Consider the following 27,254-nt stretch of genomic DNA (forward strand, 5'->3'; position numbering starts at 1 on the left):
TTACTGCTACTCAAAGCCTGTACCACTAGCTTTAGCTGGTCATTACACTGGTGATGCTCAGTTGATAAGAGATATTGAAACTGGACACTGACATTTTAGTACGTTGGAGTTTTGCTGCAGTTTTCAAGTGTAGGGTTTTCTCGCACTCCAGTCTGCTTATAGTGGTTTGAAATGCATCGTAGATTGTTATTCAATCAATAATTTAATCATTAATTCGTAATCAAAAGCAACAAAAATGCATATACAGTGGTGGAAAGTACATTTACTCCAGTACTGTAACTAAGAACAACTTTGAGGTACTTGTACTTCACTTGAGTACTTCCATTCTAGGCTACTTCATATTTTTACACTACATCTCAGAGGGAAATATTGTATGTTTTACTCCACTACATCTATTTGACAGATGTGGTAACTAGTTAAAGATCACTATATTACATACAAAACATATGATCCGCATATAAAACATGATGCATTGATATGGATTAAATTATCCCCAACAGAATAAAAGGTAGTAAAAATCTAATAGTATTTTATGGTGGTATAAAGGATCTTATTACTTCTCCATAAATACCAACATTGGCTCTTATCCCTTTGTTTGCAGAGAAAAGTCTAACACTAAAAAAGAAAAAAAGCTTGTAGATAATGACCGACAGTGAAGGCCTGGACATACTAAGGCTTTTTAATACTTGGGACTCAGCTAAAGGCAGCCAGACTAATTTAAAGTGGATTTATATACAAGGTGTCTTGTTTAACATAATGGGAGATCTAATCAAGCATGAGCACAAGAAAGCAATTTATGCAAAGTAATTGAAAGGAGACTGTTTATATGACAGAAAATATTGCTACATGCTTGGCAAAGGATCGCCCCGAGCTCTAACGGGACTTTAAATCTCTTTTTACCATCCTTTTGAAATAAACGGGTGGTATCTTATTAGCCCATCAACAGTTCTGCTGACCGCCAATCTGCTAGCATTTTATCATAGACTGTTAAACTGTGTATAGTAATGTGCTTCCCTTCAGTGCCATTCATAAGTTAGTATTTCATGGCATATTGTTAACATGCATAGAGTACAGTATGAAGCACCATGTGACCCTCAAGTATTCCTGCAATGCAACTGAACCTGTGTTCAACATGTATAATGTACTGCTGTCCTGTGCTGCCATCTAGTGTACATCTAGTGTACATCCTAGATGTATTATCCTGGCACATTACGCATTGTGCTGTCAGATTTGCATTGTAGTCAATTTACAGTGTATACACAAGACAAAACTGGTGCTTCAAAGGAATTTTAATCCTGAGTGTACAGTGAAGGCAGGAGAGTTTAGTTCCATCAGTGGCAGAAGCTAATTTTATAAAGACAGAAATTCAAAAATAACTGGATTATTCAAACTATAATTCACCAATCAAGAGACAGGAACAGTATGTAGCAGACAAATCAACATTGAGGAAGCTTCACAATGACTCCTCTTGTGCCAAGTAACAGATGTGACTATGTTACACACAAATGTGCAAACAGACTCTTTTCAGCAGCAGCACCACAGTAATATGTGCCACCATCCTTTACTGAATCACATAATATTTGCTTTCTATTGGTTCAAATACAACATAAAATATTATTACAAAACAGCTTTGGTGACATGTATATACACTGCATATATAAAAGCTTGGAAAATGTTTAAATATCATCACTAGAGCTAAATATAAAAAAAGTTCAGACTATTGCACAACAGCCAGGTGAGGGGAGTGATCACTGGAGCAGCGGTCAGCTGCTTTTAGGGTTTTCTGCGCCTGTAAAAGAGAAGGTTAATCAAATAATGTATTGTGTACTGGGAAGGTAATGCTATTCAGAGATGTGATCTATAGACTGCTTACTTGGTGATCCCGTGATGCTCATAGCCAGGACCCAAGTTTGATCCAGCCCTCATCTCCACCGCCGCAGAACACTGCAAACATAACAAATTAGGACGCAAATCTACTCTGAAGTGTTGTTTCATCTGGAAAATAAACACTTTGTTGCTTCTCTGTTAAATGTCGTCTGTTTGGTTGTGTAATGTTAAGAGTGCTACATAAAGGGACCTGGTGTGGATTATGTACAAAATAATGGCATTAATAACACCATGGGCAGAAGCTAAGCTAAGAGAACGAACACACACACACAGTCTGTAGTTAGGAGGTGTAGTATTGGGCTGCATTGTATTCAGAGTTGAAATTATTGATTGTTAAAAGGTCCAATATGTAATATTTACTGTAATAAATCTCAAAATTACCCCAATGAGTCATCAGATATTAAGGAAACATGCTAAGTTGAAATACTATCTTTTCTGACAACAATGCTAATGCCAGTATTTTCTCCTTTTGAAATTTCCATTTCATGACAAAATGTCTGTTTGTGTTTTGGCCTGTGTGTTGTTGTGCCTGTGTCAGCCAGGCCGGGTTGCCAGATATACCTGTAAAAACGTAAACCCAGCGCGCTGCAGGTGTAACGTTAACTAGTACAGCCATGAAAGCAGCAAACAAACAAACAGGATCAACAGACACAGATTCTACCCGACCTATAAAAAAAAAAAAGAAACACGTCATGTTTCTAACCGTTGCGTGACCAGAGACGTAACAAAGCCCGGGTAAATATTGGAGATGTATTTGAAAGATGGAGACAGCTTAGAGTCCAAAAGGACGCTGAGTTGGCTAAATTACTCCTGAACAAGTAGGCTAAGCATTAGCTTCAGGCCAATTTATCACGGCTACAAGAGACGGGCATTTTATGTCATTTCAACTTCAACATTCGTGTACTCACATTGAATTAGCTATATAGCTAGGAGTACCAGAGTACTTTGTAATGTAACAATTCAATTCATTTATATATAGTTCATTGATTAATGGAGAAAAAAAAAAATCAACTGACAATTTTTTATGAAAATAATTGTAGTTCGTAGCCTCTTGGTATCCAATTATCATTTTTATCAGATCATAACGTCTAACTAAAAGAACCAGACATGTTCGGATGTGGCCACCTAGCTTCTATACACATAAAGTCACGTTCATTACATTAACCGTCTGCTTTCTAAACCAAGACACAAGCAATGGTAGTTCATTGGAGACTAATGAATATTATCCTACCCTTGTCTCCACATCAGTCCAACCTCCATCTGTGTGATCTCCATTGGCAGGTGTGCCTTCTGAAGATTTTCTTTTGCGCCTTCAGACATAAATGTAAAGTAACAAAACAAAATGTTGAAACATCATAACACCACCCAGCTAATCTGCACCTAATAACAGTCTGTCGGCTGCTACCTTGGCACTGTGGTAAGCTCCTGTTTCAATGTCTCGATGTCAGTGAACTGGACAGCCTGTCCTCCTCCTCTGGTTTTAATCACCTCACCCTGAAAGATGAAGAATAGGTATGAGGTAATAGCCAATTTTAATTAGTACTTCATCCAAGTTAGTTTACAAATAAAAAGTAAGTAGTAAGTTAGCCAGTGCAGCACATGTCAGGACTGTCTAAAACAGAAGTTACATTGTGTGTAGGGCTGGGCAATACAGTATATCGATATTATATCAACATCGATTATGAGGCTGGATATAGTCTTAAATTTTGGATATCGTAATAGGACATGTGTTGTCTTTTCCTGGTTTTAAGGGCTACCTTACAGTAAAGCGATTCATTTTCTGAACTTACCAGACTTATTAGCCGTTTTATCGTTTGCCTTTACCCACAAGTCATTGTATCCACATTATTGGTGATCATTTATCAAAACATTGTGTTAATATTTTGTGAACGCACCAATAGTCAACCCTACAATATCGACATCGATGTATTTGGTCATAAATATCGTGACATTTGATTTTCTCCATATCGTCCAGCTCTAATTGTGGGTCACACTATACTACTTTTTGACCAACTTGGGGAGACTGATCAGTCCAAGTGCCTTTTCTGCCAACGGTCGACCGTCTGGTTAGTGTGTAACGGCCATTAAATATCTTGCTTTCCTAACGCCACCAATTTAAAATCAACCTGTTGTTTTACTTCAATCCATTAACCGAAGGATCAGTATTGGTTCTCTAGGACTTAACAGGCCTGAAATGTGCCCCTTTAACGAATTACATGTGGGATGACATTCTCAAGCAGTTCCTGATTCAGCTGTGTGTCTGTCTGGCAAACTTTGTGTGTAGGACTGTGTGTGTGTGTGTCTGTCTGGCAAACTTTGTGTGTAGGACTGTGTGTGTGTGTGTGTCTGTCTGGCAAACTTTGTGTGTAGGACTGTGTGTGTGTGTGTGTGTGTGTGTGTTGGCCGGCAAGCCGCAGGACACACTTGTGGCGTTTAACTCCGAAAAGACAGTTAACCACAGGTTCCCGTTAATCTTATGATGGACATGTGTTGTGATATTTAAACAAACGAACCGTCAACAGCAAAATAAAAGCCTCTGATTTACGAGAGCGGTCTGAGAGACCTCCAGCTTACAGCGAGGTGTCTGAGCAAGACTGGCCGAGCAACGAGCTAGAGGCCGGGGCAGGCGCTTGCTGGCTGTCGCCTCACTTCATGGAGGTTCTCAACTCTGAAAACTTTGAAGCAAATTGTCAATTCGGCATCAATTTTCGCAAGACTGCCTATATTCGAAATCTAAATGGTTCATTTCTCGCCTAAAACGTTGTCAGAAGTGAAATTAGTGATGAATAAGATGGTGAAAATTGTTAAAATTGTCCCGTTGTTGGTCTGTCTGTACCGGAAACCCGACCCTCGTTGACCTAGGTTCATATGCTGAAAAGGGAAAAGACCCTGCCCTGAAGTAGGAGCTGAAAGAGTTACACGAACTGCGGCCAGAGGGACTTAAAAATCCCCAAATTGGTCCAGTCGGAACACGAGAAAAAAAGGGTTCTAGGAATTTTATGTTCTAGGAACTGCAAAAATCACTAAAACAAAAATAAATAATACTCTCCTTAAAAGAAAAACAGCCAACATGAACATGCTAGCAGACCGTTAATCAGAATTAATTGCTATTTGTTTTCACTTCATTTCTCAGGCAAAGCATTTGGCATCAGATGCAGACTTTTCAAAACATGTCCTATATCCTGTTGCAGCCTACTTACCTTAATAAGTTGGGTCTGGATCTCGCCATCAGAGGCAACCTCCTGGTGTGTTAACACGTATCTGTCACACTTTGACAGGGCCTTCTCACTCGGTGTAGACACCTGGATGGAATTGGGGATGACAGGCTGCAAAACTGTACCCAAGTCCAAGCTGGAGGAGGGCTTGTGGTCCACCCACTTCTCCCCGCCAGCGGAGCGGGAGCGACGGTGCAGCGGCCGCACTGGCGTCACGGTCTACAGCGTGAAGATGCAACAGAATAAGAAGAAATAAAACATACATATAACTAGGGTAACGGATGAAATCAAATCTGATAAAGCTATTCATCATGGTCAACGGCTGGGGACGTCTTCAGTTGTAGGATCCCAATTTTGGGAAAAGCTCAAATATTCTGCCCGATTAGTAGAGAGGATAACAAAATCCTGATCAGAGACACCAGTTTTTACTATGAAACCTCAAACTGTTTCCTGTAGCTAACTCACTGACCCTGTAGCTTCTCTCTATTATGTCTAGATCAAATGTAGGGGAGTTGTCCTCTTCTTCCTTTCTAGCCCCAAGCAGAGCTCTCCTCCTGGCCCGGCTGGCTGAGGAGCCTGCTGGGGACTGGGTTCTTGTGGGCGTACTAGGGGAATGGTAACCCTGTCTGCTGTCCTGGGCATCCCGATGCTCCCAAGCTGAGACGCAGTTAGCCACAGACAAAGAGCTACTGGTGCTGGGGACGGGGCAGGACGGCCTTGGGTTCATCTCAACATCCTCAACTCTAGTGGCACTGACTGGCCCTGGCCTGACATGGGGAGAATCAACAGGGCACTGGGGAGCAAAGTGGAAAGACTGCACAATTACATACATGCACGGCTAGATACAGTTAGTACAAAGAAATCACATGAGAATTAAATGTTACAGTAGCTGGTGGAATGGAGCAGCAGCAGACACCTGCACAGTCTAATGTAATCAAATACTACAGCCTGGAAATACAATTGACCTTTGTGCGGATTATGTTACAGTTGTGTCGGGTGAAAGAGTGTCCTATTTTTAGATCGGCCGGTCGTAATTTTAATTGACTGTTATTTCGATAATCAATCGTTTAGGTTATTGTTCGAGCAAAAATGCCAAACGTGATTCCAGCTTCTCAAATGGTTAGTTGCTTTTCCCTGTCAATTATATTACATCAAGTACTTTGGGTTTTGGACTGTTGTTCGGCCAATACAAGACATCTCATGACGTCACAATGGCCTAAAGGAAATTGTGATTTTTATTTTTAAACAAATGATTGAGAAACAATCTGCTGATGAATCGATAATGAAAATAAATCACTAGTTGCATGCCTACTGTATGTAAAATAACACCTTTGAATATATTCCAACGTAGAGCTGAAACCATCAGTTGATTAACATTTTTGCCTGATAAATAATCAGTTGTTGCCATTTAATTCCAATCATTTGCTGGTTTCAGCTTCTTTGATTTGAGAATTTGCTGCTTTTCCATGTTTAATATTGTAAATGAAGTATCTTTTGAATTTGGACATGACATTTTTCACCGTTTGAGACCAAACATTGAGTAATTGAAAAACATTATCCATCGATTTAATCAATGATGAAAATAATTGTTAATTGCAGCCATATTCACAGCCAACTCAACATCACAGACAACTTTAAAAGTTATCAGAAAATTGAATCAAAACAGTCAAATTTTAAGTTTTACAACAGTAGTTAACTGCTGCAGGATTAATGCACTGTACTACATTATGATGTACTGGTGTTTGTATATGCATCTAACTGCATCACAGTGGAATTAGTAATGTTAGTCCGGTCAGTAAAGTATTAGTTTTAGGGAGAAGAGCACAGTAACTGTTAACTTTAAAAAGGGACAGAATTCTGTTTAACTGTCATCTAGCAATATTAAGTAACAGATACATTAATCAGGAGCTAGGCAGGTGATCTAGATGTGCATCATCAACACAACGTACAGGGACAGGTGAGGGCGAGGCCGATCTCTTTGCAGGGAGGCGTTCCTCTCTGGAAGGCCGCTGAGGCTGTGTCTGGCGCTGAGGCTGACTTTGAGGCTGACTTTGAGGCTGACGCTGCGTCTGACGTGGTGGAGGATCAGGACGACCAGGAGTCTTGCTCTCCGTCACGATGGCCTTAAGCTGCTTCAGCTTCTCGTCTTTCACCCAGAGCTTGTTTTGCATCTCCAGCTGCATCGCATTAACGCGTCGGTCCTGCACAGCAAGAGGCGTAATGTTAAAGTCCAACAACACTAACTTTATAAACGATCATTGGGAAAATTGAGGCATGACAAACTAAATAATCCACGGTGGTTTAACAAACTGTGCTACATTAGCAGGCTATAGTACACAGAAGGCTACCTAATATATCAGCCTCTGTGTTATAAGAGGAGTAACTCACACATTCTTTCTCCCACTTGTACTGGGTGTCTGTGACCACGCCTTGCATGCGCTGCTCCAAGCGCCTCTTGTCAGACTGCTCCCTCTGCAGCCTCTGCTCTCTGGTTTCCAGTTCATACTTCAGTGTACGCTGGTCGTCCTCATAGATTTTAGTAGTTTTCTGCAGGATGTCAATCTGGAACAGAACCATGTTGGGACATTTAAGAAACAAAGCAACATATCTACCAAACCAACCAGCAATCTACAGGAGGTTTGAATGTTTTGGTCTCTCACCTTGTGTTCTTGCGTCTTGGTTCTCTTTTCCAATCGCTCGATCTCTGCCTTGTTATTCTGGATGATTTTGTCCTTGTCCACCAGTTTGCCATTTTGTTCATGAATTAAGTTTTCTTTGGAAATGAGGTTGTTGTCAAGTTCCTGAAGCATGGACTTCATCCTGTTGGCTAAAACAACATGAAGGAGAGAACATGAGAGTCAAGATAAGAAATCCAACTCAAGTAACCTGAGCCGTCAAAGCTGTGAGGCGAGGGTCGCGCTAGGATGTGAGCATGCACCTGCATTGTTGTATTCATCAATCATCATCTGCCTGATCCTGTGTCTGTTGTGCAGAGCTTCGATCAGCCTGGGCAGGGTGATGTCATCGTTGGGGTCGGCCAGCTCGGAGGAGGGTAGAGGTGGGAGGCAGTGCACCATGGAGTTTATAACAGATGGCACATCTAAAAGGAAACAGAATTAACACAACTGCTCATTTGTGTTTTTAAGTATAAATAGTATAAATATAAAGATATTGGTCCATATTTTTCTGCAAATTAGGGATTTCTTAAATTTGAGGACTACTGCCATTATGCATTAATATAAGCAGAAGGTGCACGTATGAGCTTGATAGGAGCGTAAGTATATGACTGCATAATGAACTAAAGGAATGAACATTACTACAGCAGTTATTCAGCTTAAAAGAAACCTGACAAAGACTTGAATTCACTGCTTCATGCTCATTCGGACATTAAAATTAGAAATCTCAATGGTCTGACATGTTGGTTTCATTTTAATAACTTAATGTAATGTTTTCACTTTTTTCATTTTGTTTTTAATCAATTGGCATTATCATTGACAATACATTTGTTTAATATGCAAGTGTTTTATTCATTTATAAAAAAGTAATTTCTTCCATAATCTGGCTTTTCTTAAATTTGTTTCAAAGTGATATTCTAGTAAAGCATCATAATTAACCAGTCTTATTTAGCAGGGTTGGCTTGTACAGTGCATAACGTACCTCCGTCTATTGGACCACCGCGCTCGTCCAGCTTGCGAGACAGTTCCTCTTTAAATGCCTGGTTTCTATGGCGACGGCCCGGGGTGAAGCCACAGATGGGCCTGTCCACTGGCCGAGCCACTTCCACCTCCTGGGTCAACTCTGCAAAACGCATCACCAGCTGGACAAACAGAGCATGTCTTTTTTGTGTCAGACGGAAAACAGAACTTACATATTCATAAAAATAACGTAAGGGACACCGTAAAGGGCAGGATGAACTTACCAATGTTTCCTCGTAGTCATCAGCTTTGGGATTGACGCAAACAACCATTCTGACTTTTCCCTCGCCGTCAAAGTAGTTCTTGAACAAGTGGGTTACTTTAGAGTCTCTGTAGGGGACCATCTGTAAGAGAAAACTTACATTTACCTACATGGTTCATCGGTACAAATGACAGTCTTCAACATGGTGATTCCTACCCTGTTTGTGCCACAGAGCTGGTTCTCTCGAAGTATCTCGATGCATGTCCGCAGATTCAGCAGAGACTGATTGATGTTACCTGTGAGGTTAGGATGTTTAATCTCACACAAACTTCAGCTACAAATAAACTAAATTTTGATGACACAGATGGGTAACAAACCTGCTTCACGTATACGGGTGCCTTCTGCCCCTGTCCTACCAGTGCGCTCACTTCCTGCCAAGTCCACCAAGCACAGCTGACTAACAGTCACCTGGTTTTTATCCTGACAAACACAATCAGAAAATATTTCAGTATTAAAACTGGTGCCTTTTAGCCTGGTTGACACCAGACCCTTCTCAGTTGTAACTGAGAGTGGGTCTGGGAAAGGTTCATTGACAGTTCATTTCCAAAGGGGCTTCACCAACGGACGCCGCTCAAATGCCTCTGGGCGCATTGGATAGTCCAACCAATCAGACCAACGATCCGGGTGACGCTGCGCTTCGGTAGCCGCCATGTTGAATGTAAACAAAAAGCTGCGCTATCGTCGTCGCATAAAGCCCGCCTCAACAGTTGTGATTGGTGTAAAGCCCGCCTCAGCAGTTGTGATTGGTGCCTCGATTTTGGGGACATTGGAAATGGGCTTGAATGGGCTCTTAGCCAGACTGACTTGCAGAGCAAATCTCAAATTTGCCGGAAGTTCGTCAGGGTTTACCCAGGCTAGGTGCTTTTGATTCATCCAAATATGAATATGGAACCAGATATTTGGTTTCAGTTTCAACTAGTCTCACTTTGCTAGACCTTCCTCCACAGCGCTGCGGAGGAGGGTCTGGCTAGTCCACAGCATTCCAGGGTGGGAGAAAAACATGTTCTGGTGTATTGGCATTTCTTTAAACCAGTCACAATTGTCTTGGCCGGCGCCAAGCTCTGCACGGAGCCGCTGCAAAATAGCCTCGGGAAGTTACTTGTTTTGGTGGAACATTTATACGTTAAAAAGTTGTTTTAGTCGTTCAACAGAAAACTCAGATTGGACAAATAGTCTAACTAGCTGTCTGGATTTACCCTGCAGAGATTTGAGAAGCAGTTAACTATTGTCCTCATAAATCCACCGGAGATTAAAATTCCAACACAAAGAAAGCGGAAGGAAACTGAAAATTGGCTGAAAAGACATGCATCCGGTGGCACCGGAGTAATCCCAGAAGTGGACCGTCGTGGATAAAGACTAAGTTTCAACTGACCTGGAGAATGTTGTCGCCATCTGCATCCAGAGGAGCCTGAGCCAGTTTAACAATGAGCACACTGTGGGAGCGACTGGACTCTCTGTTCAGGCGGGTGTTTGCAACCTTCCTCTTCTTCTGACCTGGAACAACATAGAATAGACAACTTTGCAACCATGTTTACACACAGATGGCATCTTTGCATGCAATTTTAACTACTCTAAACTATTTTAGGCACAAAACTTTTACATGACCTGCTCAGAGAGAAGATTAACTGAGGTCATTTCCTGGCCAGAGCTGACCCAGAGGTCAGCAATGCCAGTTCAGTCACATCTAGATCATCAGTGCAATGTTTTTCCTTACTCTTTTTTTCCCTTAGTCCCTTAAACTCTTTGACTTCCAAATGCAGATCTTACAACAACTTACCTCTCCAGAATACTTGAAACGCCTCCTCAGCAGACTTGACTTCGACCTCCATACAACCAGCCACATACATGTTGTGGTTCTGATCCTCTCTGAGGGTTTTAGATTGAGGCGGTCTACATTGAGAGCAAAAGTGTTAGTTACATTGACAACACATGACAACATGGAATTTCATTTTTCATGCAACAGATATGCAGTATCAAACATTTGGAGGGGGATATTAATGTTGCTTAATTCCAGCCATTAAAAAAAAGAAGCAGTGACAATCATGAAGCAACAGACAGCAGGTTTAGGGACATTCAGGAGCTTTGTCATTACAAAGACTACAAGCAGTAGCAGGGGGTGATGTAATGATTTTAGGACTAAATGAACACTCATCAACACTGGAGACATAAGGTAGTGTAGCCTGCAGCTCTGTCAGTCAAGTTTTGGATTGGTGGTAACAAACCTCAATGTTTTATGGGCACTGACCGAATGTGTCTGAAGCAGAGTGCCAAAATTTGGCACTGAATGCTTGCTTAGATTCTTTAAATCAGCCCAACCATTTCATTTAAATTGTAATTTTGCCAATTTGATTTTATTCAGGCAAAGTTCTTGTACCATTGCTTGTGTTTAACATTTGAGAATGTTGGCTTTAGGACAGCAACTAATGATTATTTTCCTTATTGATTCATTTGGCCCTTATTGTGGTTTAAATCGATTAATCATTTGATCTATAAAATGTCAGAAAAGTCACCAAAAAAAAGCCCATTACAAATTCCTAAGTGATATCTTCAAATTGCTTGTTTTCTCTGACCAACAGACCAAAAGCTTATTATGTTCAGTTTACTAGCACACAAGACAAAGAAAAAAAACAGCAAATGCTCACAACGGAGAATAGTTGCACCTTCTGGTAATTTACCAAATGTTTAATCATTTCAGCTGTATTTGGTGTTTTGCCATAAAGATTTATTTCTCAAAGTAAGGCATCAACTAGGGCAGAGTTAGTTAGAAATAAGTCATCATTTTAACATGTCATTTCTTCGATTGGTGGATTTTGTAAATAAAATAGATAAAAGAATTGTTTAGGTATCAGTACTTCTGTTCTTTTAAGTAAAACAGTCCTTCCAGAAAAACTCGATTATGCGATTGCATAATTCAATGCATAAATCAGCCAAAATCTGCATATTTATGTGGGGGCCGCATTTTTTCAAATACGCCACACTTTCACCGCATAAATTGCCAATTTCCGCGCAAAATATGCGGGGCTTGCATGATTTCATAATCCCCGCATTTTTGTTGCAAAAAAGTCACATATCTTAGCAGAAAGTTGAAAAATGTTGCGTTTACTTCACACAAGAGCAGCCATTTTCCCCTGTTGCCATGGGAACGTTATGAAGCGACGTAAACATCATCGAAAAGCTGCAAACCCAGCCATGAAAAAACCACAGTTTTTGCAAGTTCCCGCAATTTCGTCGCATAAAATTGTATAAATATCCTGCATATTCCATCGCATTTTTTAAGAAAACGTGCCGCATAATCAAGGATTTTTGCCCACAATCACAAAAAAACTCTGCATTTTACTGGAAGGACTGGTAAAAGGAAGTTTCCATAACAAGTCTGTACATTTTAAAAAATTCTCCAGTGTTGACGAGGCTCGATTTATAATCTTGAGTGCAGATTTTTAACATGGAGACTTCATCTTAAATCAGGCTACTAGTCTGGTGATGTACGAATATTCACTGGTCACATACGTGAACTCAGTATTCTGGCGCAGAGGTGTGCCTCCACCATTCCACCTAGTAAAAAGAAAAGACAATTGTCTTCCAAACTAAATAACCTCTACAATTTAGATATAACATTTTGATGTCTCTGAACAGTTGTAACAGGATGCCGATTCACTATTCATCAGTCTTTAAACGCATGTTTATATTTCTGAATTATGCTCCTTTCACTTTAAATTTTCCAGACTCACTTTGGTTTGATTGCGTCCTCCTGATTTTCCTCCAGGAGGTCATAGATGTAGTTGTTGTAGATTTCTATGTAGGAGACGAAGACGCTGTAGCTGCTGTCCTCATCCACACCTTCGGTTTTATACGCCTCCTCTGACTTAATCATGTCAGCAATTTCAGGATCAAGCTTTTGTCTGAAATCAAAGTAGTGACTAACATGTTATATATCAGTTACACTGTAGCAGAAGACTGGGGTTTAACAGGACTCAGACTTACCTGGAGGAGGAGGATTTAGGAATAGACGAGTTGTTTTCCCGTCTTTGGCGCTCCAACAAAGCATCAACTTCATTCTGGACCTCCATACCGTTTTTGTCATCAGTCTTGAAAACCTGAAAGAAAAGAAAACAGGAGGGCTTAAATTAGATTAATACATGTACATACTTTACAAAGTATTATTAAAGTGTGGCGGTAAAAGAGATGATCAACACTGTTTTTGAATGTTTACTCTCTTACATATCTTTTGGCCTGGTAGGGTCCTATACTGTTGAAGATCATGTCAAGGGAGCGAGGTAGAAGTCCACCCTGACCGGGAGAGCCAGTCATGGTGAACGTCTTTCCACTTCCTGTGACCCCGTATGTGAAGAGCAGACCTGTAACAATACAGCAGAATTTAAAAGAAAAGTTATTGTTTGGGGGAGGGAAATAAACATGGCTTCTTTTTTGAGATGGCCAGTGGTCCTACCATTTTTCCCATGAATGAGGTCATCGACAAGTGGCTTGGCCACATGCTCAAACAGCTCTATCTGAGATATTGACACTCCAAATACTTTTTTGAAGGAATACTGTGTCTGAGAAGCAAAACAGAAATGAAAAATGTAGTAAAAAAATATTACAGCAAAAGCTGGCTTTATCACATTTTTCTTATTGTCAACAAAAGCCATAACAACTTTAAAACCAACAATGTGCTATTTTGTCTCTCAATACTTTAGGCCTACTAAACAACATTCCCCATGTTCATCAAGGAACAGTTCACATATGTTATTGATGTATTATAGTTGTGGCTAAGGTATATCAGTCTTTGGCTACATAGACATTACTTGTTAATAGGAACAATATATTGTTGGTTTTGGTCTTTTCATGGAATTTGCTTACAGTAAGAATAACGCAGACTGTAACCAGCTGTATCCTTTCAATTAGATAAGTTAAAATACATTCACATTGTGTATAGGATAAACACCTCTGCTAGAAAGGGTACTAGATCTGTTACCTCTTTATACTCTCCATTGCGGTTTGTTTTGAAGCCTTCAGGGGCGTGCAGCTGGATGGTAGCGCTGCTGATTACCTCAATGCAGCACTCCTCATCCTCCACACCCAGCGGTCGTACACGGCAGTACACCTGAGCAAACATTACAGGAAGATAGAAAGATACTTTATTGATCCCCATGGGGAAATTCAAGGTCCCAGTAGCTTAAAGACATCACACACAACATACACATACATCACAAACAGGATGATAAATAACAAATCCACATGAATAGCATGGACAATAAAAGAAAAGATACTAAATAAAAAAAAATCCACATGTATAAGCATGAGACACTTGCAGTGACAGGGCAGGGACTGACCCTGTGATTCAGTATGTATGGTAAGGTGCCCTATGAGAGTGTGTGTCATGGTGGTAGTGCAAATAAGTCCAATAGTGCAAGGATAAAGTCTTAGAGACCAGCATTAAATGAAAAGGAGGATGTGTTTATTAGTTTCTACTCCAAGTGTACTGTGTGTTTAGGGAAACAGTTAACTAGTAACAAGTTTGACCGTATAACTAACGTTACAGCTTGTCAAACATTCACACAGCACATCCCAAAAGTACGTTAATTAATGCCATTAACGTTAACGTACAGTTTGTGTTCTTGAACAAACTTAAGCGACACTCACCCCAACCGGGTCTTTTTGGTTGCTGGAAGGCTTTTTAGGAGGTCTGCGGGGGGTTTTACACTTCCTGAAAAATAATAACATTTCATTAGCACTGTAACTTACATTGTTAGCGTTAGCTTTTCATTACAGTATGCGTTAACAAAGCCGCTGGCTAGACGGCTTAGCCCCCGGCTAACGGTTTAGCTAGCTAAGCTAACTAATCTTCCATTGTTTGCGTTGGATTTCGTCGACAAGCCCGTAAACTGCAACACGACATTAAACATGAGCACACTACGTGTAGATAATGTACGCAATTATTTAAAATAAAGTTGTAATTCTACTTACGCTTGTCTGTTCATTGTACCTCGCTGGTTCTTGGTGTTTTACCGTCCCTGTTCCTACACTTTTGAACTTTCCCTCCGCCTCTAATCAGAGGACTTTTTCAAAACGAGCCGGCAGCAGCCAATAAGATTTCACAACAACAAATACGTGTTTCCGCCTTTACTTACGAGCCTTTTGTGGAAACAACAGAAATGTGAAATATGTAGCTAAAGTCTTCAGATACTAGCAGAAAGCGTGACAGGCAAAATGTCTAAGAAACCATATGCAAACAAAAATAAACAGCAACAAGGAGAACTGGAATTTTATTTTGTTTTAAATAATGAAGAGGGGTTTATTTCAGATTGTTGTATCTAATCTAAGTAATTTACGTTGTTACTATACTAGAGATTAGGCTATATATATTAAAAGCAGCCTATATTACTTTTTTATATTTTATTTGTTATTTATTTTAACTTGCACTATTCTGTCTTAGATTCTTATTTAGTTTTTTCCTTGAGACCCAGGTTTTTTATTGACCTCAATTGCATTGCTTTTGTAATTGATTAATTATTAATAATAAAAACTTGATATTATTAAGGTTTAAACCGAAAATAGTATTTACAAAGCTTAAATGTATAGTATTAAGCTTTTTTCTTTTTTCTTTTAACATTTCATTTTAATTATGTAACTAACCGTCTTATATTATTTATTAATGTAATCAGTTATATGTCACTCTGAACTCCATAATAATGTGTTTTTTACATAGACTATACTTCTGATCTGATCTAATCTGATCCTCAGTTTGTAGTCCTACTTGAACACCAAACATGGCGCCCTCTTAGAGTTGTTGGGAGATAAAACCTGACACCTACCGGCCACCAGCTGATACATACAAGTTACAAAACAGACGTGCAGCTACATGTGCTGCTGCGTTATGCAAACATTTGAGTTCCTGCTGCATTAAACACTGAACGCCGCAGGTCAACCGTCTGTTTAAACCTTATCGTAGCAGCTAGATGAGTTAGTGTCGAGTCAAATCTTCTGTGTTGTGTTGTGCAGTAAAAATCGCTATTTTTAGGGGGGAGAAATGAAAACGAGACCTACGAAGTCAGCAGATGCATCTGAATCAAAGAATAAAGTGAAGAAAAGAGTTGGGGAGAACTCTGGTCCAACGCTCTCAAAAAAACTACGAGAAAGAAAAGATGGCGAAACATCTAAAGAAGGTATGCAGCCCTGACCGAACAGCTTCAGTAACAGGGACATGAAATGTTCTTATGACAGTAAAGTTGGTCTTGCAGGGCCTCCTCTCAAGTCTGCAGGAGCCCAGAAGAGAGGAGGGTATGGGAGCATCCTGCACTACATTTACAAGAGCACTCTGGGACAAAGTCTTCACTCAAAGATGAGACAGGTGAGACTGCTGCTGTAGGCTGCACAGAGGGACCAAATACACAATGTAACAGTGTACATTCAAATATAATGCCATGACTGTATGTGAATGTAGGACAGTTCTCCACATGCATTACAATTTAATCATTCCATGCGTGCAAGGTATGTGTGCATCATCATTATCATTTCGTAGAAACAAATATTCATGGCTAGAATACAGTTGTACACGTAACTCTGTTGTCCCTTCCAGTGTCTTCAGGAACCTTTTGTTCGCTCGCTGTCGTCCTATCATTTCCTCGGTGCTACAAGCCCCTTCGACCGCAGAATCACCTGTCTGGAGTGGCATCCCACTCATCCCACCACTCTGGCTGTGGGTTCCAAGGGTGGTGACATATATCTGCAGGACTTTAAGGTGCCCACGAAGAAAACTTTTCTTCAAGGGGTGAGTTCCTGCACCAGATACTTGAATGACCAACAGTACTAGTCGTACAACAAATGATCCTTTTTTTTTGTTTTTAATAACGCTGCTTATAAATGATGCAACACTTTGAGGACAGTTACATTTTGAGGCTGTGCTTAATTCTGGAAATTAGATTTACTTGACGACACACTTTTATTGGTTCTCTGCTTAGATGGGGGTTGGAGACTCAGTTACAGACATGAAGTTTAACAAGTTAAATCCCAGTCAGCTGTTCACCTCATCAATGGGGGGGTAAGACAGCATTGCGAGATTTCAACGGAACAACTCTCACAGTGTTTGCCAACACAGACATACTGAAGTAAGACCGAGTCCCCTTGTTTTCTGTAAGCTACAATCAGAAAGGGTTGTAGATTGTAGGCCTGAGCATCAGTCTTTTTATTGAGTGGCCCTCATGCAAAACATTTGTGTGGTAGTGTAGTGCTGATAACTACCCTGTGATAGGCCTGCATTTGTGTTTCTGCGCACAGAGCGGAGCAGGAGACTTCATCGGTGGGATGAAGTTTTGCCCGACGGACCTTTCCAAAGTCTATGTAGCATCTGGTGAGGGCACATTGACCATGCAGAGCTTTGAGGGCCGCACACCCACCGTTCTGTCCAGATCTCAAGACTGTGGCCACGATCACCACAATGTTTGGTGAGAAAACTGCAGAAAAGACTGATGCTTAGCTCAAAGAGATGCTGTGATCTTGTTAATGTTATGCAAAAGTATAATGTTTGCATCTCCAACATTTCAGCTTTTCATGAAATAAAAAAGCTTTGTGTTACGATTTGTAACACTGCACTTCTTAGATTATTCAATGTGTTTTTATAAGTGTTTTTTAGCCAGAGACATATAGGATCAATGTGAAAACCTTAAAATCCCCAAATAAAGAAATAATTCTCACTGGACAGTAATGATGGGGGGATGACTCGCATCCCATAGAATATTTAAAAAAAAATGTCCATATGGAATCTTTAGCTTCATCCTTGTTTAATTGTTCATCTGTTATATCCAGTAAACTCACTTTGTTCTCTGTTTCTCACAGTTACTGGTACTGCTGTGTTGATGTGTCTGTTAGTCGACAGATGCTTGTGACAGGAGACAATGTGGGACAGCTTGTACTCCTGGGTTTGGATGGCCAAAAGGTAGGTGTCCATTATTCTACTTTATATTAATGAGACAACAATGAGCCTGTGTTGTCTTATGGCCACTAAACATATTTGTTCTGTTTTAATTTTGTAGATTTTCAGTGACAAGTTGCACAAAGCCAAAGTAACCCACGCAGAGTTCAACCCCCGTTGTGATTGGTTATTGGCGACGGCCTCAGTCGACCACACTGTGAAACTTTGGGACCTGAGAAACCTCAAAGACAAGAAGAGCTTTCTCCACGAGATGCCTCATGAGAGAGCCGTCAATTCAGGTAACACTCTCATTTAGAAAACTCTTCCTTACTTTATTAAGTTACTGCTTTCCGTCTTTGCTACATACGTTTGTTTTTTTTAGAATATTATCCAACGTTTGTCCAATATAAATGATATGAAAGTAAATGATAACACTAAGTGTAACTTGTCCTGACATTTGAAGGGACCTCTGAGAGTCTACCATCCATGTTTCTCATTAATAAATATAGTTGTGTAGTAGTAGTTAAGTGTCCTTGTTTGTGTAAGATACAAGTCATGTTTTTGTCTTTCCATTTAATCCAACCCTGTTCAGTTTTCTTAATTTATTTAATAAAAAAGGTAGGTACAAGAACCTAGAAGATGTTAATGGCCATGATTCTTATGTATTACAGTTTCTATGACAGGTTGTTTTTTTAAAAAAAAAAAAAAAAAAAAAAAATCTATAGATTATTTTGTAAAACTGTTACTGTCGGTTCCTCACAGCCTACTTCAACCCGTTGGACTGCTCCAAGTTGCTCACCACAGATCAGTACGATCAGATCCGGGTCTACTCGTCCTCTGATTGGTCGAAGCCTCAACACGTCATCCAACATCCACACAGACAGTTTCAGCATCTCACACCCATCAAGGTTTGTTTCTTCTCTAGTGTATGTATCCTTCTGTAACTTATCCTGAGGGATCATGACTAACAAACATAGTTTAGTTGCACAAGAGATCGACGTACATACACAAACTGCAAGAAAGCAATTCACAGACATCATTACCTTTGCAGATATTAAAGAACCAGGTGCTATTTGAAGAGACATGTCAGGTGGAAGCAGTATCTTGTGGGAGAATACAGTTTGTGACAACATAATTCTGTTATTATTTCTCTGTAGGCCACATGGCACCCTTTCTATGACCTAATCGTTGCGGGCCGTTACCCTGATGACCGAGTTTGCCCCGGAGATCAGAGGACCATCGACATCTTTGATTCCAACACAGCAGAGCTCGTGTGTCAGCTGCAAGATCCCACCGCTTCAGGGATCAAATCTGTGAGTATGTTTTTAAAGCACCGGGAAAAACCGTAAAGGCATGAAAACACGTTATTAACACAGAGAAATATGTATTTACAGATCAACAAGTTCAATCCAATGGGTGACGTGATTGGATCTGGAATGGGTGAGTTTTTCAAAAGCACTCCATTTTTGGCATGTTTATTTTATCTGTGAGAGGTCAACGTGTGTCACTAAAGCTGCTTAATGTTCACTCACAGGTGTAACGGTGCTGGTCTGGGATCGAAACGAGTCATTGATCAGTGATCGACACAAAGCACAGGAGGAAACCTCAACCTCGGTGGACAGTTTAAGAGGCCAGCGAAGGAGTCGGCAGCAGCGCTCCAGCAGGGACAGGAGAGGTCCTGTTGTGGATGCAAAGCTTAAGAAGAAACTGGCTTCTCTGGAAGAATCGGAGACCAAAACCAAGACCCAGACTGGGTGTACTAAACAAAAACAAGCACAGATGAGGAAGAAGTAGGGTATGTAATGGTGTGGATCCATGTATATATTCCTATGTTTACTGTTCGTTGTGTCTCTAACTTCAGGGATTGTTTGAAAAAATGTTTCAGATGTTTTTTTTGTTTTTTTTATAAAGTGTTTTTCTACTGTACTATAATAAAAATTATCATGTTTGATACACAATTGATTGATATTTATTTTACAAATCTTTGACCACATCGATACTATGAAAACACACTACAGGAAGATTTAAGGCAAGTGATTAATTGCATACACCTTTATCTCATATAGATAGGCAGTTTGTGTATCATGCATAACTGAAGAGATAGTTTCCACGTAGGTCATGGACCGTGACATTTGCCAGCTGGAGGAGCACTTCAGTCCAGGCCTCCTGTTCCTTTCTTCTGTCCTGTTGCCAGGCCTGCTGGGCAGAGTACACCATGCTCAGGACAAGAACATCAAACTGATCATGAGTCAGCGGCCTGCTTCTCTGATCCTTCAGTGTGGTCACCGTCTGCACCATGGAGCTCGGACTTCTGGGAATGTTGTCATTGATCTGAGACAGAAAAGCTCGCCCCAGCCTCATCGATGCCATCTCCTCGTCGAGCATTACAATGTTGTTGTCCCGGTCGAGCTCCACCCCGCCCAGCAAGAACTGCACATAAGTATAGATAAGGAAATATGCATCACTTACTCTGCAAGTAAAATATGGCACAGTTTGTGTTTTAGCTGAGTGTAGATGCCTGTTAACTCTTAAATAAAGAACTTACCTCAAACATCAGGTTTGCATCAGAGACTGATGAGCCAGTTTTTTGAGAAGTTGGACTTATGCCTGCAGCCACATCTAAAGTAGAAAATACTGAAGTTTAACTAATAATAAAATGCAAAGAAACTGTCAGTGCCTGCATACACCTTTTGTACTTTTTACTGCATATTGATCAGTGCATGCAGTATCATTATATAACAACTTAAAAATGCTCAAATGCAACAGAAGATATTCTGTTTCTACTTACCTTGCAGCACTTGCTCAAACGAAAGCCATAAGATCACCTGGAAGCAGATTTTAAGTTGTTTTTTCATATTCATTTTTCTTCTGATTATTGCCGACTGATAAACCACCTAAACATCTCCTTTCCCTCGACCACTTTTGTGAATCCTGTCCGAAGCAGCTCAGCCTGAATACCACTCATTTTTCCACTTTGGAAAAAAGGAACCAAAAGCCAGATGGCTGTGATTCAGAGCAGAGAGCAACAAATAAATCCTGGTTTTTCATCCACAGCATGCAGAACTTTGAGTTAGCAGAACTCTACTTAACACACCACTTGTTCTGCCCTAATTCAAATACAAACATTTAAGATATTACCTGAATGATGCATTTTCCCAGTATATTCATGATGAACAATACAAAACAAAAGATAAATAAAAACAATCATTCATGTAGTCTGTATCAATTAACTAAGGCTAAGGGTCCTTCTCAACATAAGTTGAAGAAAAGAAGAGGTATTAGGGCATTTTTTGGCATTTCTTCATAAACTCATGAGATTTTGCAGGTAGATTTAGATCATTTTTCTATTTGTTCATCCAAGGCTTAACCTTTAAGTATTTGCAACTATGAATTAAATATTTACCCAATAAAATCAAATTATTCACCACAAAATCAAAATTGTACTACTTTACATTAAAACTCAATAAAAGCTTTATCAGGCATCAAATTCAGTGGGTGAAGCCATCTTTGAAAAGATAACCAGAATTCCTACACTAATTCACACAGGAAAAATTAAAATATGCTCTACAGAATCCACAAGTACTATTATCCCAATGAAACTTTTATGCGAGAATTCATTGGATGAATAAATGTTATTTGAAAGCTCACCGCTTTGGTTTTAGGTGGAATAGGATAAGACAAATATATAACATAACCTTAAAATCCAATGCTGTTGCTGTAGGTTAGACCTATACAGTGCATGCTGTAACAAAGGCATTATCTTTATCACAACATGCCTGGAGTCATTAACTATGTAGCTAATTACGTAATTAGTTAAGTGTCCAACCTACATAACTGACTCCTCTCACTTAAAATGACGTATTTAGTAGAATGTCTACAGCATTATTTGCATTAGAAGTAGGCCTATCCTATTTCCAAAATAACAGTTGTAGTAACACAGCTCCACCACATGGAGGCAGCAGCACCAGTTGATACCAGCGACTCGTTTCGTATCTGACCGATGAAAAAGTTTATTTACTTCCGGTGAAGAGTTCAGCTGCTCCCGGATATAAAGGTAACGACGATTGTTTACTACTCTTTTTTTTTTTTTTTTTTAAGCGTTACGACTCTTTTGCCTCATTTTCAGTCCTAGTTATAACTCTACCTCCATGATATCGCGGTTGAATTGTGATTCAATTAAACGTTAGCCAGCTATCTAGCTGCTGTGGGCTGCTCTGTATAACCGTAGTAAGCGACTTGTTTTTCTTAGGATGGCGGAGGCATGTCCCGCCCTTCTTTGCTTTACTTTGCCTCTGATTGGCTTACGTTGACTCTTGCGTAAACCTAGCCAACCCAACCAACGGAGGCAACGAGTAGTAACCAATCAGGGGGAGAGTAGGGCGGGTCATGCCTTCCCCATGCCATTGCCATCCTAGGATTTTGTTGTTGTTGCTAACCGTAAACACAACATAGCTAGCGTTAGCCTGTCAGACAGAGCCTCTGACGTTAACTTAACAAACATCAAAATTAAAAACGTGTTTCATTTAACGTTAGCTGATTTAATAGCAACATAACCAAACTTTGGAGCAGCTGCCTTGTGTTTGTGCATATTATAGCGATAAACACTCTTATCACATTATTTTTAATGTAGCTAAAACTAATGCAGTGTAATTTAACAGTAATGCAGTAAGTATGACTTTTATAAAGGTGATCATGTTCATTTTTTGTTTAAACAGTTTCAGAGGGGTGTTAATTTAACTGTATGGTGATTTGTTTGTCGTTGTTTTGTATTGTGCTGTAACATTACTGGTATGTGTGTCTCTAGTCTTTAGTTGAGATAAATGAGGTGGAGAAATGATTAGAAACACCTTTCAGTAAAATGCAATACAATTTAATAATACAGTCTCCAAAATTACCAATACATGATCAACACCAACGCCAGAGGGATAAATCAGGCGCGCCGATATTAGTGTACTTTATATACTGCATATTGATAAATCGGCTGCTCGGTAACAAGAAATTGCAGTACAGAAATGCTCAAATGTGTTTGACTCTGTCACCACTATTAAAGTCCACCGAAAAAAATCTCCTGTTTCGTACATATTATTGTCACTAGGAAAAAATGAATGTTGTTTATAGTTTCTAACATATGGAGAAGATCAAATATCACAATATTTTTTTTACCAAATACTATATATCGATATTGCAACAATATTATAGGGTTGACTAGTGGTGCTTTCACTAAATATTTACACAATGAGATTTTTGACAATCATCAATGATGTGGCTATAATGAGTGGGCAAATAATAGAACAGATAAAATAGTCTGGTAAGTTTAGAAAACTACATCACTTTACTGTAATGTAGTCTTTAAAACCAGGAAAAGACAACAATTATGCCATATTATGTTATTACGATATCCAAAATCTAAGACAATATCTAGTCTCATCATAACAGTATCGATAAAATGGTGATCTGTTGCCCAACCCTATTTTATAGTTTGTAAAAATACTCTGATGTGAATAATATTTCTTGTTAAACATGAATTTCCCACATAAAAAGTAAGAAATTCTTGATCCGGCCTCGCGCTAGTTTGACCGGTGAAAGAGCAATGTGCATCAAGATGGCTAGCGTAGAGGAAACATCGGACAGTGTCAGCCATACACGTTTGAGTCTCAGTCAGACCCAGCCTCATGCGGAGATGAGGAGTCTGTTGTGTACCAAATTCAGCGACAAGCAGATGTATCAGAATGGGAAGTGTAGCTAGCATCTTATATGTGTTTATGTTGTTTGTTGTAACCATCAGTGGCTGACACAGCATTAGTAGTTGTGAAATACACAATAATATCGCTGTCTGTAATTACAAGTCCGCTCTGCGCTGGAGGTTTCAGGTTTCTTTCTATGCTTTTGCATACTTTCAACTTTGTGACGTACCAAATCTAGCTTGCCCAGGACGTTTGAATCTCTGATTTGTGTGCACATACATCTCCCCCTTCAGGAATGTTAGAAACACCTATCTAGTGACAAACTGCACAGATACAAGTCAGTATAGTCAACGTCAGACATCTTACAGGACATAAACATAAGAAAAACACATTTTTGAGTGGAGGGCATCTTTATTGTGTTTCGTATTAGACTGCATTAGTTTTAGATATATCTTATTAACTGGCAACTGAGTGTAAATGGATACAATGCTGTTTGGTGACTTTGTCAGGCAAGAAGCAAAGATGGAGTCCAGCGAGGACGGGGGCCTCAGTGTCGGGGGCTCTGTCGGAGAGGAGAACTACTTCCTGGGATACACCTTCACCGACCGCTCCCACTCCAGCCGGGTGGTGAAGAGCATCATGGACCTGTGTCTGGAGGACGGCCTGTTCGCTGACGTCACCATCACTGTTGATAGCAAAGAGTTTCACCTACACCGGCTGGTGCTCTCGGCACAGAGCAGTTTCTTCCGCACCATGTTCACCTCCAACCTCAAAGAGTCCCACAACCGCTCTATTGAGCTGAAGGATGTCAGCGCCACTGTCTTTCAGCTGCTGATTGACTACATCTACCACGGCACGATTAAACTGAGGGTGGAGGAGCTACAGGACACCTATGAGATGGCAGATATGTACCAGCTGACTGCACTGTTTGAGGAATGCTCCCGCTTCCTCTCACGCACAGTTGAGGTCAAGAACTGCCTGCAGGTGATCCACTGTTTTCACAAGCCTCTGCTGCTTGATAATATATAATTGTGTAGTATCAGTGTAATGATTACCTGTTTTTGCCCAGGTGATGTGGCTTGCAGACAGACACAGTGATCAGGAGTTGTATACTGCAGCCAAGCATTGTGCTAAGATCCACCTGGCCCAGGTGCATCAGACTGAAGAATTTCTTAATCTGCCTCTCTGTCTGCTCTTGGACATCATCAAAGGTATTACCCATCGCCGTCCTATCTCTATGTGCCGAAACGTCTGAAACAGTGTTGTTCCATTTACTGCAAGACATTTGCTGTATTGTTTAAATTACTCCTTGCCAAATCATAATGGCTAGCAGTGATGACATCATACATAATTTGTAATTAGCTTAAACATGCAACAGTTATAGTCCTGTCACCTTGAATACACATTTTATGGGGCGTCCTGGTAACTGAATGGTTAAGCAAATTATGAAATCAGCCAACCGCCCCCCTTGTTTCTTGTCTGCTTCTTCACTTCACTGCCACTATCCAACAAAGGGGAAATGCCAAATAAATAATATAAATTGTATTAATCTGACTCGCTAGGTCTGTCTATTTGTCTTGTCTTGTGTTTGTTTGTGTTCAGATGGAGTTCCGAGCTCCCAGAATCCAACAATGGCCATCGAGTCGTGGATCAACCACAACAAGGTGGAGAGAGAGGAGTTTTCTTGTATCCTCCAAGAAAATCTCAAGGTAACATTCTTTCATCTAGAGCTGAAAACTATTTTTAAAGAGGGTGCTCTCATTTTATGTCTGCTGTAATTATTTGTATCTCTGATGTCTGATATGTCTTTATCTTGTGTGTCTACAGGAAATCGGGGAAAATGTCCACATTTACCTGATTGGTAAAGAGGAGGCGCGGACTCACTCCCTGGCTGTGTCGCTTCACTGTGACGAGGACGATGCGATCAGCGTAAGCGGCCAGAACAGTTTATGCCATCAGATCACTGCAGCCTGTAAACACGGAGGTGACCTGTATGTGGTGGGGGGGTCCATCCCTCGCCGCATGTGGAAGTGCAACATGCACACCATGGACTGGGAGCGCTGCGCCCCACTGCCCAGAGACCGCCTCCACCATACAATGGTCTCTGTCTCTACTGAGGACGCTATCTACTCTCTAGGAGGTAAGACGTTGCAGGACACACTTTCTAACGCCGTCATCTATTACACAGTGAAGGACAACATGTGGATAGAGACTAGCCAGCTGGACACTGCAGTGTCCGGGGCTGCTGGTGTAAACCTGGGAGGTACCATCTACCTGCTTGGAGGGGAGGAGAATGACATGGACTTTTTTACGAAGCCGTCTCGACTGATTCAGTGCTTTGACACCGCCTCCCAGAAGTGCCAGATCAAACCTTACATGCTACCGTTCGCGGGCTGCATGCACGCTGCGGTCCACATGGATGTGATCTTCATCGTAGCAGAGGGAGACTCCCTGGTGTGCTACAACCCTCTGCTGGAGAGCTTCACCCGCCTGCGCTTCCCTGAGGTGTGGAGCTGCGTTCCTTCACTGTGGAAGGTGGCCAGCTGTAACGGCTGCATATACGTCTTCAGGGACAAATGTAAGAAAGGTGACGCAAACACGTTAAAGTTTAACCCGGCCACATCTGTCGTCTCCGTTATCAGAGGTATAAAAATCCTCCTCACAAACTGGCAGTTTGTTTTGGCCTAAACCAGCCTCTGGATGTTCATAATGCGGTCCACACAGCTGCCACGGAGGAATCAGGGAAGACTGTTGGATAACTTGCCATGACTTCACTGTTCAGACATCCTGTGAGGAGACCTGCTTTAAATGTATTTACTCAGCTGGTTTCTGTGTCACTCATTCCATTCTGACACCAGACCAGTAGAAACAGTTCAGCGGTGTGTGTCTCTTTCCTTTATTATTCCAGTGTTTCTCATTGTGGACACTTAGAAGTAGCTGAGAAGTCAAACAATTGAAATCATTGACAATTGATGCTGTAACCAGTGATGAACTAATCAACATTATTTCCTGTGCACTGCTTGTTTATTGACACGCATGACCAACTTCAGTGTAAAAACATAAAACATCCTTCGGTATATCGTAAGTAAATAAATGTATCATGATGTTATAGGTTAAATATTCTCAGATGTCAAATTTGAAGTCAAATGTGCATAAACATGATAACAGAGGATGTTTTCTAACTTCAATTTTTCACAGTTTCTTGTCTTGAGATTGTATTTTTTGATGTATGTTCAACTGAAATCAAAAATGGGAAATATATTGCTGTAGCTACTATACAAGCTGTCACTGTTGTTCTGATATTTATGGCCCTTTAGCCTTTATGTATTAACCATTTATTACCAGAGATCTTTCATTCTTGCAATTATACAGCGATGCATTTAGAAATGGTGTGCTTTGTTGCGGCGTAGCTATTTAAAGCTTTGCCACAACAAAGACATAACCCCTAACAGTATTTGTCTTTGGATTGGTAATGCATCTTGTGAATGGCGAGGTGGTAAAGGTGCCTGTTTTGTCCTTGGGGGAGGAAAAGGGGAGTTGAAGGAGAGAAAGGTACTACAGAGAGGCCAAAACTTTGATCCCATTGATGTGGTGCAGGAGGCT

At 40.5% G+C, this 27,254-nt stretch overlaps 4 protein-coding genes and 1 non-coding gene across 9 annotated transcripts; 2 read left to right on the forward strand and 3 right to left on the reverse strand.

The window, feature by feature from the left end:
- Positions 1-1,271: 1,271 nt before the first annotated feature.
- Positions 1,272-15,108, reverse strand: kif23 (kinesin family member 23). 3 transcript variants are annotated; one of them, XM_078257082.1, is made up of 24 exons: positions 15,024-15,108; positions 14,700-14,763; positions 14,032-14,160; positions 13,507-13,612; positions 13,278-13,414; positions 13,041-13,153; positions 12,788-12,958; positions 12,567-12,611; positions 10,837-10,949; positions 10,432-10,553; positions 9,377-9,479; positions 9,216-9,295; positions 9,022-9,141; positions 8,760-8,919; positions 8,041-8,202; positions 7,763-7,929; positions 7,491-7,664; positions 7,052-7,303; positions 5,572-5,895; positions 5,088-5,321; positions 3,293-3,381; positions 3,119-3,197; positions 1,874-1,944; positions 1,272-1,789 (listed from the first exon to the last, which is right to left on the reverse strand). In XM_078257082.1, exons 1-24 carry the CDS (start codon positions 15,035-15,037, stop codon positions 1,774-1,776), a joined length of 3,045 nt encoding a protein of 1,014 aa, XP_078113208.1. In that variant the 5' UTR covers positions 15,038-15,108; the 3' UTR covers positions 1,272-1,773. The 3 variants fall into 3 exon arrangements, with proteins under 3 accessions (XP_078113208.1, XP_078113206.1, XP_078113207.1); XM_078257080.1 differs by lacking the exon at positions 5,572-5,895; XM_078257081.1 differs by lacking the exons at positions 5,572-5,895; positions 12,567-12,611.
- On the reverse strand, positions 10,665-10,760 carry LOC144522791 (Z30 small nucleolar RNA). Its single transcript, XR_013502446.1, has one exon. It is a non-coding gene; the product is annotated as a Z30 small nucleolar RNA (small nucleolar RNA).
- A 782-nt stretch (positions 15,109-15,890) lies between the features above and the next one.
- On the forward strand, positions 15,891-19,925 carry ddb2 (damage-specific DNA binding protein 2). 2 transcript variants are annotated; one of them, XM_078257083.1, is made up of 10 exons: positions 15,891-16,222; positions 16,286-16,407; positions 16,636-16,827; positions 17,334-17,500; positions 17,892-17,991; positions 18,089-18,266; positions 18,730-18,875; positions 19,125-19,280; positions 19,362-19,407; positions 19,502-19,925. In XM_078257083.1, exons 1-10 carry the CDS (start codon positions 16,087-16,089, stop codon positions 19,759-19,761), a joined length of 1,503 nt encoding a protein of 500 aa, XP_078113209.1. In that variant the 5' UTR covers positions 15,891-16,086; the 3' UTR covers positions 19,762-19,925. The 2 variants fall into 2 exon arrangements, with proteins under 2 accessions (XP_078113209.1, XP_078113211.1); XM_078257085.1 differs by having other exon boundaries at positions 16,298-16,407.
- On the reverse strand, positions 19,911-20,960 carry LOC144522197 (protein FAM180A). Its single transcript, XM_078257086.1, has 3 exons — positions 20,756-20,960; positions 20,513-20,586; positions 19,911-20,397 (listed from the first exon to the last, which is right to left on the reverse strand). Exons 1-3 carry the CDS (start codon positions 20,826-20,828, stop codon positions 20,050-20,052), a joined length of 495 nt encoding a protein of 164 aa, XP_078113212.1. The 5' UTR covers positions 20,829-20,960; the 3' UTR covers positions 19,911-20,049.
- Positions 20,961-21,969: 1,009 nt separating this feature from the next.
- kbtbd4 (kelch repeat and BTB (POZ) domain containing 4) lies at positions 21,970-26,932 on the forward strand. Of its 2 annotated transcripts, none has more exons than XM_078257088.1 (5): positions 21,970-22,021; positions 24,161-24,635; positions 24,721-24,862; positions 25,254-25,360; positions 25,479-26,932. In XM_078257088.1, the coding sequence occupies exons 2-5, from the start codon at positions 24,174-24,176 to the stop codon at positions 26,337-26,339; spliced, it is 1,572 nt and encodes a 523-aa protein (XP_078113214.1). In that variant the 5' UTR covers positions 21,970-22,021; positions 24,161-24,173; the 3' UTR covers positions 26,340-26,932. The 2 variants fall into 2 exon arrangements, with proteins under 2 accessions (XP_078113214.1, XP_078113213.1); XM_078257087.1 differs by lacking the exon at positions 21,970-22,021 and adding an exon at positions 22,095-22,632.
- The last annotated feature ends 322 nt before the right edge of the window (positions 26,933-27,254 follow it).

Source organism: Sander vitreus, chromosome 8, assembly GCF_031162955.1.
Source record: "Sander vitreus isolate 19-12246 chromosome 8, sanVit1, whole genome shotgun sequence".
NCBI lineage: Eukaryota > Metazoa > Chordata > Actinopteri > Perciformes > Percidae > Sander > Sander vitreus.

What these genes read in the sequence shown, in the direction of transcription:
- kif23 (XM_078257082.1), bottom strand. An exon ending in ACCAAAAAGACCCGGTTGGG is followed by an intron (nt 14,161 to 14,699) that starts GTGAGTGTCGCT and finishes ATGTTTGCTCAG; the next exon opens with GTGTACTGCCGTGTACGACC. An exon ending in ATGACTACGAGGAAACATTG is followed by an intron (nt 8,920 to 9,021) that starts GTAAGTTCATCC and finishes CTGTTTGTCCAG; the next exon opens with CTGGTGATGCGTTTTGCAGA.
- ddb2 (XM_078257083.1), top strand. Translation starts at nt 16,087, where the DNA reads ATGAAAACGAGACCTACGAAGTCAGCAGATGCATCTGAATCAAAGAAT. An exon ending in TTCACTCAAAGATGAGACAG is followed by an intron (nt 16,408 to 16,635) that starts GTGAGACTGCTG and finishes TGTCCCTTCCAG; the next exon opens with TGTCTTCAGGAACCTTTTGT. An exon ending in AGCATCTCACACCCATCAAG is followed by an intron (nt 18,876 to 19,124) that starts GTTTGTTTCTTC and finishes ATTTCTCTGTAG; the next exon opens with GCCACATGGCACCCTTTCTA.
- LOC144522197 (XM_078257086.1), bottom strand. Translation starts at nt 20,828, where the DNA reads ATGAATATGAAAAAACAACTTAAAATCTGCTTCCAGGTGATCTTATGG. An exon ending in GTTTGAGCAAGTGCTGCAAG is followed by an intron (nt 20,587 to 20,755) that starts GTAAGTAGAAAC and finishes TTTCTACTTTAG; the next exon opens with ATGTGGCTGCAGGCATAAGT. An exon ending in ATGCAAACCTGATGTTTGAG is followed by an intron (nt 20,398 to 20,512) that starts GTAAGTTCTTTA and finishes ACTTATGTGCAG; the next exon opens with TTCTTGCTGGGCGGGGTGGA.
- kbtbd4 (XM_078257087.1), top strand. Translation starts at nt 22,607, where the DNA reads ATGCAGTGTAATTTAACAGTAATGCA. An exon ending in TGTAATTTAACAGTAATGCA is followed by an intron (nt 22,633 to 24,160) that starts GTAAGTATGACT and finishes TGACTTTGTCAG; the next exon opens with GCAAGAAGCAAAGATGGAGT. An exon ending in AGGTCAAGAACTGCCTGCAG is followed by an intron (nt 24,636 to 24,720) that starts GTGATCCACTGT and finishes GTTTTTGCCCAG; the next exon opens with GTGATGTGGCTTGCAGACAG.